General features: G+C 43.5%; 1 protein-coding gene across 8 annotated transcripts in view; it reads right to left on the bottom strand.

Annotated features, from left to right (window-relative positions):
- The window catches only part of LOC139565870 (myosin-binding protein C, slow-type-like), a 41,314-nt gene that overhangs the window by 4,147 nt on the left and 23,512 nt on the right, over window positions 1–13,655 (bottom strand). For all 8 annotated transcript variants that reach the window (XM_071386495.1, XM_071386497.1, XM_071386501.1 and 5 more), the window contains 20 exons: window positions 12,978–13,126; window positions 12,758–12,875; window positions 12,609–12,657; window positions 11,764–11,820; window positions 9,448–9,611; window positions 9,138–9,270; window positions 6,151–6,275; window positions 5,893–5,998; window positions 5,537–5,703; window positions 5,245–5,410; window positions 4,915–5,021; window positions 4,686–4,822; window positions 4,310–4,574; window positions 4,037–4,225; window positions 3,251–3,385; window positions 2,932–3,099; window positions 1,152–1,240; window positions 855–1,050; window positions 425–564; window positions 93–252 (listed from right to left, as the gene is read on the bottom strand). In XM_071386495.1, the coding sequence (XP_071242596.1) occupies window positions 93–252; window positions 425–564; window positions 855–1,050; window positions 1,152–1,240; window positions 2,932–3,099; window positions 3,251–3,385; window positions 4,037–4,225; window positions 4,310–4,574; window positions 4,686–4,822; window positions 4,915–5,021; window positions 5,245–5,410; window positions 5,537–5,703; window positions 5,893–5,998; window positions 6,151–6,275; window positions 9,138–9,270; window positions 9,448–9,611; window positions 11,764–11,820; window positions 12,609–12,657; window positions 12,758–12,875; window positions 12,978–13,126 (2,820 nt within the window). The remainder of the gene's footprint in view (window positions 1–92; window positions 253–424; window positions 565–854; window positions 1,051–1,151; window positions 1,241–2,931; window positions 3,100–3,250; window positions 3,386–4,036; window positions 4,226–4,309; window positions 4,575–4,685; window positions 4,823–4,914; window positions 5,022–5,244; window positions 5,411–5,536; window positions 5,704–5,892; window positions 5,999–6,150; window positions 6,276–9,137; window positions 9,271–9,447; window positions 9,612–11,763; window positions 11,821–12,608; window positions 12,658–12,757; window positions 12,876–12,977; window positions 13,127–13,655) is intronic.

Below are 13,655 nucleotides of genomic sequence, written 5' to 3'. Positions count from 1 at the left end.
TTAGAAAGTAGAGGGGGATGACATACTGGTCATATTTTTCATTGCTCTCCAATGGTATCCCCCCCCCCACACACAGAGGAGCTCACACATACCTTCTTTAACGATGAGGGCGCTGTCCTTGGTCTGGGTGGCACCCTCGCTCAGACCCACCATGTTCTCAGAGTAAATTCTGAAGAAGTACTCGTTCCCCACCACCAGCTCTGTGATGGTGATGCAGGTGCGGTGGTAGTGCTCAATACACGTGTACCACTCCTGTCCCACAGAGAGCAGATTAGTTTAAACATGCTGGGGATCACATTGAGTAGCACATACACTTGAATTCCATATGCATAGTACATACAGAGGTACTTTTCCTGTAAAAATCTCTCCCTCATACTGATTCCATTTAGTACAATACCAAGTGATGCATTCAGCAGACTCATACCATGGTCTTCTTGTCTGCTTTCTGGATGGTGTAGCCTGTAATGGCGGCATTGCCATTGTCCTTTGGAGGGGTCCAGTCCAGAGCCACGTTTCCCCCCCAGACCTCATCTATCTTCACACACTGTGGAGGCCCTGGGAGGTCTGAGTGGAGAGATTAATCCATTAACATCAGTATGGGTCTTATTTGCATGTGCTAGACATTAGCTGCTGTGAAAAATTTGGTAGGGAATAAAGGGCAGAACAAAGCTAAAATCATTCAACTCGATCAACTCTTTACTATGAGATCTTTCCCTCTTATAGCATGTTTTTCTTCTACTTCCTGTTTGATTCAATCTGTAAAAATGACCGATACAAATACTTAATGGATCTATGCCTAAACAACTTTAACTGTGAGATCAGGATATCCTTCCTGTCAGTGTTCCTTGACCCACCTACTATCTGGATGTCTACGATGGCTGTGTCCACGTGGTTCTCCACCTCCACCTTCATATCGTACTTTCCAGAGTGCTTCCTCTCTGCTTTGCGGATGAAGATGATGCTGTCACAGTCTGTGTTGCGGATAGTGACCTGCGTGGGGTCCACCGTCTGGCCCTCCTTCAGCCAGCTCACCTTTGGCCTGGGTTTGCCCTACATGTCACATATTGCATAGGAGCATGAATCTAACTAAATATGATTTACTAAAGGGCTGTCACTGAAGGTAGTTGAGCCATTTTCTGTTATTGCCTTACCATGAATGGAATAACGAGATTGACGGCTTCTCCGACTTTACGAGTGTATGTCTGCTTCAAGTGACGGGGGATGCGGATCTTAGGTGGTTCTGGGAAGAGGACAGGTCAGATAAGTGGATGTAATGTGATTTCCGTAAAAAACAATTTAATACTTACGTATTTTAAATTTTTATCTACTGTGCCTTCGGAAAGTATTCAGACCCATTGACTTTCCATATTTTGTTACGTTACAGCCTTATTCTAAAATGTATTAAAAAAATAAAATAATCCTCATTAATCTACACACAATACCCCATAATGACAAAGAAAAAACAGATTTTAGAATTTTGGGATAATTTATAAAAAAAATGTAAAACTGAAACATCACATTTACATAAGTATTCAGACCCTTTACTCAGTACTTTGTTGAAGCATCTTTTGCAGCGATTACAGCATTGAGTCTTCTTCGGAATGACACTACAAGCTTGGAACATCTGTATTTGGGGAGTTTCGCCCATTCTTCTCTGCAAATCATCTCAAGCTCTGTCAGTTTGGATGGGAAACTTTGCTGCACAGCTATTTTCAGGTTGTTGTCCTGTTGGAAGGTGAAATTTCGCCCCAGTCTGAGGTCCTGAGCGCTCTGGAGCAGGTTTTCATCAAGGATCTCTCTGTACTTTGCTCCGTTCATCTTTCCCTCGATCCTGACTAGTCTCCCAGCCTGCTGCTGAAAAACATCCCCACAGCATGATGCTGCTGCCACCATGCTTCACCGTAGGGATGGTGCCAGGTTTCCTCGAGATGTGACGCTTGGCATTCAGGCCAAAGAGTTCCATCTTGGTTTCATCAGACCAGAGAATCTTGTTTCTCATGGCCTGAGAGTCTTTAGGTGCCTTTTGGCAAACTCCGAGCGGGCTGTTATGTGCTTTTCACTGAGTAGTGGCTTCCGTCTGGACACTTTACCATAAAGTCCTGATTTGTGGAGTGCTGCAGAGATGGTTGTCCTTCTGGAAGGTTCTCCCATCTCCACAGAGGAACTCTAGAGCTCTGTCAGAGTGACCATCGGGTTCTTGGTAACCTCCCTGACCAAGGCCCTTCTCCCCCGATTGCTCAGTTTGGCCGGTCGGCCAGCTCTAGGAAAAGCTCTTCCAATAAGAATGATGGAGGCCACTGTGTTCTTGGGGACCTTCCATGCTGCAGAAATGTTTTGGTACCCTTCCCCAGATCTGTGCCTTGACACAATCCTGTCTCGGAGCTCTACGGACAATTCATTTGACCTCATGGCTTGATTTTTGCTCTGACATGCACTGTCAACTTTGGGACCTTATATAGGCAGGTGTGTGCCTTTCCAAATCATGTCCAATCAATTGAATTTACCACAGGTGGACTCCAATCAAGTTGTAGAACTTGATCAATGGAAACAGGATGCACCTGAGCTCAATTCGAGTCTCATAGCAAAGGGTCTGAATACTTATGCAAATAAGGTATTTTAGTTTTTTAAATATTAATACATTCACACATTTTTCTAAAAACCTGTTTTCGCTTTGTCATTATGGGGTAATCTGTATAGATTGCTGATTTATTTTAATTTTAAATCCATTTTAGAATAAGGCTGTAACGTAACAAAATGTGGAAAACGTCAAGGGGTCAGTATACTTTCCGAAGGCACTGTAAATATTTGATGAACACTTGTGCTTTGGACTTGTGTATCAAATGTCATGTTCCTAGCCCTGTTGCTTAAGCCTTGCTAATAAATAATACATACAGACATAAAAAAGAGAAGTGGAGAGTGGCTAGAACTCACCGATGACCTCTTTGACCAGGATAGAGTGCTGAAGTGTTCTGGGAGTGCTGGCGCCGGCAGCATTGATGGCCCTTACCCTTACCAGGATCTTAGCCTCTGGAGGGAGGCCAGTGATGGTGTACTTAGTCTTGTCTGTCAGCTCCTTATTGGTTACTCTCCAGTCATCAGCTGTGGAGAACACGTCCATAGACTTAACACAGCGGGTAATACTTATTAACAGGCCAGGAGTTTCTCCTGATCATGAAAAGTCAAGTGGGTTCTAGTTATAAAAGAGAAAGTCTATTCGTCGATGGAGGCATGTCAATCGAATGCTTCTTACTTCCTTCGATGCAATACTCCACCAGGTAGCCGTCTAAGCCTGCAGCTCCGATGGTGTCTGGGGGACGCCACTTCATGGTCACCGTGGTGTCTGTGACATCATCCACCACCAGCATGGTGGGCTCGCTGGTCACAGCTGAGAGCAATCAGTGTGAGAGTGTTACAACGATTGGACTTCACACTAACATTTCCTTGCATGTATAGTATGTTTCATGCCTTGTCAAAAGTGGATCTCCAATTGCCATAAGAACAGTATAACGCATACAATGTAAGAAACACCTCCATGCCCATGTGTGTGGGACACCCCTCTAGTTGGCGCTGGTATGCCATCATTCTGTTCACCAGATCTCATTAGGGGCGGCTCTTAACGTCTATTCTTATATTCTGTCTCACGTTTAACTCATATTGAACCCTGTGGGAGGCTGATCTCCTAAACCTATAAGCCCTAGATGATTTGGCAGCCATTATAAAGACATATTTAATATCTCCTAAAGCCCCGGCCACGTCCAATGGAGGTCACAGTCAGAATGCGGAATGCTTGGAATAGTGGGGTATCAGAGAAACAGCTGCAAAGGGGAAGGGCAGCCCACGCAACGGCCTGCACTATCACACAGTATCACAGCACCGGCTCTTTCATTTTTCCCCCATTATTGTGATATGATATAACCACAGGAGAAACTGTATCGGCTTACATTAGAGGATAACGCCTTTGTACTGTAAGTGTCACCTCACTGGCTTTGTCACAAAGATTACATTGCCAAGCGAACATCGCGTACTCAGAACTCACCCAGAGGCACAAAGGCTTTGGATGGCTCGCTGGGTTTGGACACGCCGATGGCATTCACAGCAAAGACGCGCACCTCGTACGGGACACCCTCAATCATCTTTTTAGGCTCAAATGTGGTCTCTTTGTTCAGGTCAAAGTTCAGCCTCATCCATCTGGAACTCTGCTTCTTCTTCCTTTCGATGAAGTAGCCTTTGGGGAAAAGCATAGTTCTATATCACACACACACACCAGAATATCCAACTTGTTAGCATAAAACCACCCACACACACCTACCTAAGATGGGTGAGCCTCCGTCATAGATCGGGGGTTCCCATGTCATAGAGCACCAGTCTCCTCCCACCTCCGTGACTAGGGGAACTTCAGGAGGGTCTGGGATATCCACCACCTTGACTTTGATGCTAGCCTCTGCTTCCCCAGCCTCATTCTGCAGGACTATCTTGTAGTTTCCTGTGTCTTCCTTCTCTGCGATGTCGATGGTGAGGCTGGTGTGGTCCGAGAAGGTTTCAGCTCGCACACGGTGGCCCGAGTCAAGGATTACCTACGATGGCAAATAGTAGATTGTACTGTACCCATACATTCAGTATGTATACTGTACTTCCGACAACAATTAAGCACAATGAAGCCTATTTTGACCCAGGTCAGCACTCACCCTCTCTCCCTTCATCCACACCACTCTGGGTGCTGGTTCTCCACTGATGGGGATCTCCACGCGGAGTTTATTTCCTGACACAATGGTCACCGTGTTGTCAGGGAAGTTCAAGCTCTCCAGGTGCACCCTGGGAGGATCTGTAGGAACGGGACAAGGAAGAAAACAAGTAAGTGCTCTATAATATTCCTATCAACCCACGGACGGTTTTGTATCATTAAAATGACTGTACCAACGATATGAACTTTGGCACAGAGGCTCTGAGAGTATCCCTCTGGCACAAAGGTATAATCCCCGGCATCGTGAATGGCGCTGTTCACAATTTCTAATCGGTGGTTCCTGTCAAAACAAGAAAACAAGTGAGAAGACAGCTTAACCAATATGAAGAGGACAGAGGGAAGGGCTAAGGCCCAGAGTTTTTCTTGCTCAGGTTACATGGGCCTAATGGTGAATCCTGATTTGTGCCCAGAATTTTTGCCTCTGTGACTTGACCAGGTATGAAACCCCCATGAACACAGATATGGGGCTGAGGAGATGGGCGAGTGGGAGGGAAGTGACGTACTTGGCTCTTTGCAGGATGTTGATGCGGTCGTTGGACTGGATCAACTGTCCGTTCCTGTACCAGCGACCTGCAACATTCCCAGGGAAGATCTCACAGTGCATCTTCAGTGGCTGGCCCAAAAGCACTGTCATGTCCTGCAAATCCTGAATAATCTTCAGTGGCTTCACTGATGAAGGGAAGAATGGAAAGAAATAAGATAGAAAAAATTCAAAATAGTCATCAATTTAGTTGATCTACAGTTTCTCAGTAAGAGAGAAAGTGTGAGGAAAGGAGAGGGAAGTGAAATACACACATTCAACCTGGACTTTGGCTTCAGAGGTTCCCCCAGAGGCCATGAGGGAGAAGGTTCCGCTGTCCTCCTTTGAGGCATCGTCAATGATTAGCCAGTGTTTCAGCCCCTCAGACTTGACACGGTAGCGTGACCGGGGCCCGGTCGGGACCTCCACACCGTTCTTACACCTGAGGGGGAAGATGAAAGGTTAGAGGCTCAGAGGTACACACACACACACACAGGGCCACAAGGGGAAAACACACACACACACACACAGGGGAAAAAACACACACACACGGACACAAGGGAAAACACACACACACACACACAAGGGGGAAAAAACACATACACACACACTAAGTTGGACATGGCCCTACCATTTTACTTGAGCTCCTTCTTCAGACACTTCACACTCCAACTCAATTCTCTCGTTCACTGTTGTTTTCACAGCCTCAATCTCTTTAGTAATCTTCACTGGTAACTCTGCAGAAAGGTAAGATACAAATCATAAAAGGCATCAATATAATTAGAAACAGTGGAGTGTGAAATTGTGGAGAGACCACATTCTGGTCCCACTAATTCCCCAAAGAGACATTAAAATGAAGAGAGAAGGATGATGGAATGGAGAGGGGTACCTTTGACAAACAGCTCGGTGGTACACTTCTCTTCTCCCGCGGCTACGGAATAGGCAGCGTCATCATTCAGGCCGCAGTTGTTGATGACCATGATCCGCTGTGTGCCTTTTTGCTCAAAGATAAACCTATGCAGCAAGTGCATCAATCAATCAAATCACTGGATATCCACATACTGTGACTATATGTGCTTGGAGAGAAAGTTATATTATACCATATATGCTTGTGAATGGCAATTATTTCAAGACTTCATATCATCCACTGAGCTACAGACAGTTGCCTTTGCTTACTTGTGTCTTCCAAAAGCAGAAATAGATGTATTATTTTATATTAGATTATTTTAAGAATAAAATGTTGTGCTAGTTTATTAATCAAAAACCTTTGTCATTGAAGTCATAGTAATGTGAAGATATACAGCCAAATTCATATACAGAGACCCGCCCCATTCACAAACAAACACATCCCAACATGCATCAGCGTGGGTTGTCAGTGCACACCCAGAGGAATAGAGTAGACAGAGGGTTGGGGTCACACCAGAGGTCAGGGATGTAGGACGGGTGGACTTACTTCCTTTGACTTAAGGTCAGCAGTGGAGCCGGAATGGAGCCAGAGGAGGAAGTGGTTATAGCAGAGAAAAAGGATGAGCACCATGGCATGACAGACAGACAGATAGGACAGAAGGATAGAGGAGGGGACTGTAACAGCCAATTGTGTTACAACAAAATGAGAGAGAGAGAGAGAGAGAGAGAGATCTTCATAACAGGGAATCCTGGGAAATACACTGGAGACCAGGGAACAGAAAACTGCAATAACCTCCCAGATGGCTTTAACTTGGCTTGGCTTTGAACAACCTCTACTGAGAGTAGCCTGAGATTGACCCTTCACTTTTTAGAATCTAAGTACACACTTGCCACACTTGAGGGTACATAGAGGTCTTGTAACATCGAGTAATACAGATGTTAGATTGAGTGATGAGATTAACTTTCAAAAGTATGTGTATTTGTTCACACTGCTATGCTTTATCTTGGCCAGGTCGCAGTTGCAAATGAGAACTTGTTCTCAACTAGCCTACCTGGTTAAATAAAGGTGAAAAAAAAAAAAAAAAAAATTAACAGTAGTTATACAACGGGTGGGTCTAATTCCAGCCTGTGTCTGTTCCACAAATTACCAATGGCTAAATATATGATGTTAAAATGCCTATTTACTCTGTTCCATCTGACTTTATAAACTTGATCTCCACTATAAAAAGCATCTGGACATTATCTCACATTTATTTTAGACTAACATTTAGTTTTTAACAGCAGAGATTTGTATAAACCTTGCTGTCTGTCTCTCTGATATTTGCAACATTGAATTTGAATATTGAAACGATCTCCAGCTGTTACATAGTAATGAACGTGTCGGGAGTCGTGACGAGAGACAGGCAGGCAGTGTTCCTTAGCCAGTCGAAATCATGAAATCAGCTGGCATCATTTTTATGGAAATATAAAAAAAAATGTCAAGTGCAGCTAGTTTGCAGTCTGTTGTTGGCTAGCTCTTCTGAACAACAGTGTCCTGACGAGAGAGCACATGTTCTATTGCGCCTCATTAGCTCAGTGTTATGGTTGTGTCCGAATAAATGTCACTAGAAAACAGCTTAAACATATGCAAATGCAGCTACTGTTGTTATTCTGGCTGCACTGTTTGACGTGACTGTAAGTTAGCCGTAGTTGGCTAGCTAGCAAGCAAGGGATAAGAACATTGCCAGCCAGTATGGCATTGGAACATTTAGAACGAACAACTGGGTCACATCCATAGATACAGAACAAAAAGACTGAACGACTGGGTCGAGTCTCTGGCAACCAAACCAACCATCTAGTGGAAGGATGAAATATTATGAATAAATTCATCAAAATAACGTTGAAAATGAAAATATGTCAATCATTATTTGAATATGTTGGTAATCCGTTGTATAAAAATGACAATGCCGTCAAAGCCAGTTTGCACAACACCCGTGACAATATATCCTCGAAACACTGGCTTCTCGGGCATTATCACTTAATTATACAAATGATTTCCAGAGAGAGCTAAGAAAATAACACAAGTCACTTTTCGTTATATATTCCCATTATAGATAGGTTGATAAAACAATGTGGTAAGATCAATACACTTAAACTACGCAAAATTATATTTATGGTACACTAACATTGGTGGGGTACACATCTATCAAAACAATAGATCATCCATTGATTGTTGCAAAGCCAAGTGTTAAAGACCTGTGGAGAAGGTACCGCCATTTCCCTGTACAGAAAAAGACCTGTAGTTAATAGCAAAGGACCATTATTTAAATCATCAAACAGTGCATTTCCACTCAAATGTAGCTCAGCGCCACGCACTGACCAGAAAACAAATAACGTTCTTGATGTGTTGGTGAGATGCATGTGGCATCTTATCAACACCACATTAGTGTTGAGAGAACGTTATTTGTTCACTGGGCATCAGCTGGCAATGGTTTACAGTGCAGAGATCTGGGCTGGTCATGTTGCTGTGTGTGTCTGGGCACAATGGGAGCTCTGTATGGGTGTGAAGGGCATGTAGGGTCAGACTTGTCCCTGCTTGACAAGGGCTGAGGCAGTAGAGGAAAACCCCTGTTCATAACAGGGTCACACAGGGCTGTATGTGTGTGTGTCATTATGTGAAAGCAATTATTGGTGTAAAACAATGTGTGTTTTCATGCGCACGTGTGGGTGTATGCGTCCTTACTTGCTTGTTTACACCGTGAGACCATCAGAAACACTAACATGTGAACCATTGCTTTTCAATGCTGAGAGATGTGACAAGGAACAGATAAAAACTACAAGTACCAGGGGACCGGCAATGAGGACCAAACCACGAATGAAAACACATTTTATGAGGAACTCCCAAAAATGCCTTTCATTTGTGAAAAGACGAAAGAGAGAAAAAGATATAGAATACTAACACATGAAGAAAGAAGAAAAAGCTTGACGTACTTTGGAGTTGGACGGATCTCCTGGCCGTTCTTGTACCATTTCAGCTCTACTGTGGGGTCTGCAAGATCCACCACTAAGCGGATCTTCCCTCCTTTGTCCACCTGGTACGCTGGATCCAACTTCTTGGCAAAAGCTTTACAAAAAAGATAATATCCCATGACAATGGTTATGCATCCTATAGAAAACCAGTGAAACGTTTCCCCTGAATAATCACAGATTAGCTGATTATGAGCTAAACAATCTAAATCCATAGTGCAGCATAATCCCAACAGTGATACACAGTCGCATGGACAATCACTCAATTCAGCACCTTCACTCTTCTTCTCCTCTTTCTTGGTCTTCTTCAGCCTCTTGAGCAGACCCCGCAGGTCTGTTATGCCGTACTCAAAGGCGATCTTCTCATACTGGTCTGGCCTGGCCAACTTCAGGATCTCCCACACGTCCACTTCGGGCGTCTCATCCTGCTTGGGCTCCCTGGGGCAGGACACGAGGGGAGGGTGTGAGGGCTGGGGCCACGCTCTGGGCTATTGCGACGTGTCCTGAGGAACTGCTCCCTATGGGTGGGGTGGGGAAGGAGGTTCTGGAGAGGGTACTAAAAAAGGGGCAGTGAATGCACTGAAGACTACTCTCTGTTGTATCTACTATAGATAGGGACTTCCTACTAAATTAGTTTTCAAGAGTGTTTTCCCTCCGTTGTTCTACTGATCTGCTGTGTTTCTATAGTAATTTCTCTTCTTCTCTCTCTCTCTCTCTCCTTATATCAGGCACACGTTCTCTCCCTCACTTCTGTCTCTCCCTAGAGTTCCTCAGGACATGTCACACAAAGGGATGGGCGTGGTCTGAAGCCCTGTACCTGTCCTCTGACATCCTCTCTGGATGAGGCGTTACAGGGGGAGAGGATGAGGTGTTACGGGGGAGAGGGGTTGGCTAGTCTATTATATGTATTATATCCTATAGGAAGGGTTTTACTGCTGAGGCAAGTAGAGGGATCAGATTATTACAAGGGAGTTGAATATGTTTCATGTAGGGGTTTTGACCAGGGTCGAGTTCTTTTAGTCTGGACATTGTTACTTTCCTTTAGGGTGAGATTTTGCAGGAGAAACTACATTTTAACCAGTGCTGTATTAATGAATAACAAAAAATGTCATAAACGGATAAATGCTATTAGGCTACTTTTGTTCCTTGGGGGGGGGTTAAACATGACACCTCAACAGAATGAAACAATTTGGGAAAAAACTACTGATCTAGGTGCTGCATGCAGGAATATAGGGAGATCTTACTCCAAGATGTGCTGCTGATAAAGTCTACATTCCTTCTCTTTCTATTCACATTGCCCATCCCTTTGCCTTGTGTCTCAGTATGTTCACTCATCACCACTTCAGAGACGCTCTGACCATGTTAGAGATGGAAGGCTAGGCGTCCATAGAGGATGTTAGATCTGTGAGATCCAGGTTAATAAGCATGTTTCCCTGGGCGTGAGTAGATCCATTAGGCAGCGAAATAAAGATCATTCAATCAGTCCGTTCTTTCATGGACATTTTCCCAAATGTCGGAAAGCTTTGGAGGTAAAAAAGCATGGAATTATTATTTCATTCTTATGCATCTCTCTTCTTGTTTATTTTCAGGCAATTACTCTGTAGACTGAAATAAACATTGTGATATGTGCCTTGTATTTCTAAGTTGAAATAAAATGACAATGTAGCGATAACACTATTTCACAGCATCATTTATAAATGGTCCACTAGCAGATCATTAATGATCCGAAATGGGAGTCCTTTTGCCTCATAAACACAGTATTATTGAATTCTACTGTTGATCAAAAAAGTGGTCATCCCAAACAGCAGAGAGACGTTATGACGCAAAGTCCATTTCCGTCCTTACTGATTGTTAATGGAGCATTTGAGAATGTCGGCTGTAAATGAAGTGTTACCGTACTACAGTAGGCCAACACTCTTGCTTGTTCCAGATCCTAGAGCTACATTCCATGCTGGGGACGCTACAGGATTACAGTACTTACCCCGCAGTAAGGTCTAATCGTTTAATTACCTAGGTTATTCTCTCTACTAACCTTTGGTTTCTGAATGTGTAGGGAAGAAGAAGAGACAAGCCCAAATAAATGTGTAATTTTACCTCAGTGATGTGTCACGGTCTGTCTAGGTCTATTGTACTGGCAGTACATTGAAAAAACATGCTGTTGTCTTGATGTTTGAACCAAGAAAAAATGTAGATTTGTATTTACAAATGAAAAAAGAAACTCAAAAATACAGTTATCAATATGTGAGAGTAGATAGTGTACTAGATAGTAACTTTGTAAGTGATTCACTGTAACTCCTGATATTAATGAAATTATGTACTCTTACAGTACATGTTACTTCACCTATGTACTAACTAATATACTGCACTATAATATATTTAATATATTATATTTAATACACTTTAATATATTATACTATATTGTAATGCACATATATACCATGTAACAAAATAAGAAAGCAATTTGGAAGAGTAAAAGATTCAATGGTGGTTGCTGGGGCAAAAGAAAAGAGGTAAACACCCAAAACAAGGGCATAGTAAAAAAAATATAAAAAATAAGACTGTCCCCTTGAGGACGGACAGTGACTCTCACCTATGTTTAAGAAGACCACTAAAGTCAAGATCCCCTGCATCCTCGTGTCCTTCACTGCTGTTGTTAAGAAGAAGAGATTAATGGAGATTTAATCAGAGTAGAAACAGTAACAGGCAACTAGATAAACAATGCTAAAAGAACAACGCAAAGCAGCGGCTACTGACTTCAATCAAATGCATTAGGTCCAGACTAACACATGATTGGTGGCTTACACAAAAACCCTTTCGATTCATTTCCAATTAAATGCTTCTAACGAACTGGTTTGTGTAAGGAGTATTGAGAGCGATCCCAGCCAGCATTTAACAACATTTCCACAATGTTTCTGCTGTGTTGCAGGAGCATCACTGAGCAGCTACGTTGGGATAATGCTATGGGGCTGGGATGTTTTGCGTTGCTTTCTGACACATTGTTGGGAGGGAGTTTCAAATGCAAGCATTGGCCTTTGTGCTGTTCAACACGTTGATTGGTAATTACCTTAATAAAGGTTAATCACATCAGATTTCATGGTCATTATGTTTCAGACACTATGTTCTCATGTTGGTTTGTGATAAGAGCCATGGTTTTCCTACTGAGCCACAATGTCCCACGTATCTGATGCTCAAATGTACATTTTCAGGTTTATTTGCCATGTGTAATGAATCTTGCTCGAAACCAGTGAAGTTTGTGTTTAATGTTACTATTGTCATATTTATCATTATGAGAAAAAAGGATACTCATTAGTCAAATGCTAAATCTAACCACTAACTGTAAAAATATCACTCTGTTGTTTACTCTGAAAACTAGTCTACTAACTGTCTGTTTTCAAAAATCGAAATAACGTGGTCAGATTGTGTTGCTCTCATTACCTTCTTTTGAAGGCTGATCGAATATCAACACTCTGTGACTGTTCCAGTTCTGAAAGACAATAATGCAAAACAATAACACAGTATATTACTGCTCGTGTTTCAGTGTGTGTTCTGTGCTGTATGACTGAGACTCGAACAGTGCAACAAACCTTTCACTTCCAGGTCAAAGGAACAGCTGTCAAATTTGTCCTTGTAGGTGACCTCACACCTGTAGTTTCCAGCATAGTTGTCTTTGGCCTTGATGATATGCATCTCAAATGTGTGAATCTGCGGGGCGATACATAGGTATTGGAAGGACAGCTAGGGGACCAATGTGTGTGTGTGTGTTAACATACAGTACATAGAGCTATACAACGTGAGGGTGTCTACCTTGGTGCGTCGGTCAAAGGTTTCTTTCAGTTGTAAGTGCTTTCCGGTCTTGCTGGCCAGGTCCATCCATTTCCCTTTGAACCACTTGATGGTGGGTTTACGGAGCAGGTCTTGGGCCTCCACCTTGGCAACAAAGGAGATGTCTCCACCTTGTGAACATGTAAAACACAGCATGTCCATGGTGGGAATAGCCTTTGAGGTGGAAAGATGTCCTACACATGGTTACCAGAGGTCCCTTCTCTTGGAGAGAATAAATACAATTGCAAGAGCGAGAAAGAGAGAGAGGCAGAGAGAGAGAGAGAGAGAGAGGCAGAGGCAGAGAGAGAGGCAGAGAGAGAGAGAGAGAGAGAGAGGCAGAGAGAGGGAGAGAGAGAGAGAGAGAGAGAGAGAGAGAGAGAGAGAGAGAGAGAGAGAGAGAGAGAGAGAGAGAGAGAGAGAGAGAGAGAGAGAGAGAGAGAGAGGCAGAGAGAGAGGCAGAGGCAGAGAGAGAGGCAGAGGCAGAGAGAGAGGCAGAGGCAGAGAGAGAGAGAGGCAGAGGCAGAGAGAGAGAGGGAGAGACAGAGACAGAGGCAAAGAGAGGCAGAGGCAGAGAGAGGCAGAGGCAGAGAGAGGCAGAGGCAGAGGCAGAGAGAGAGAGAGAGGCAGAGAGAGAGAGAGAGGCAGAGAGAGAGGCAGAGG

This window comes from Salvelinus alpinus, chromosome 37 (assembly GCF_045679555.1).
Source record: "Salvelinus alpinus chromosome 37, SLU_Salpinus.1, whole genome shotgun sequence".
NCBI classification, from domain to species: domain Eukaryota; kingdom Metazoa; phylum Chordata; class Actinopteri; order Salmoniformes; family Salmonidae; genus Salvelinus; species Salvelinus alpinus.
Note: the sequence above shows the minus strand (reverse complement) of the source record. Positions and strands in the feature narration are given on the sequence as shown.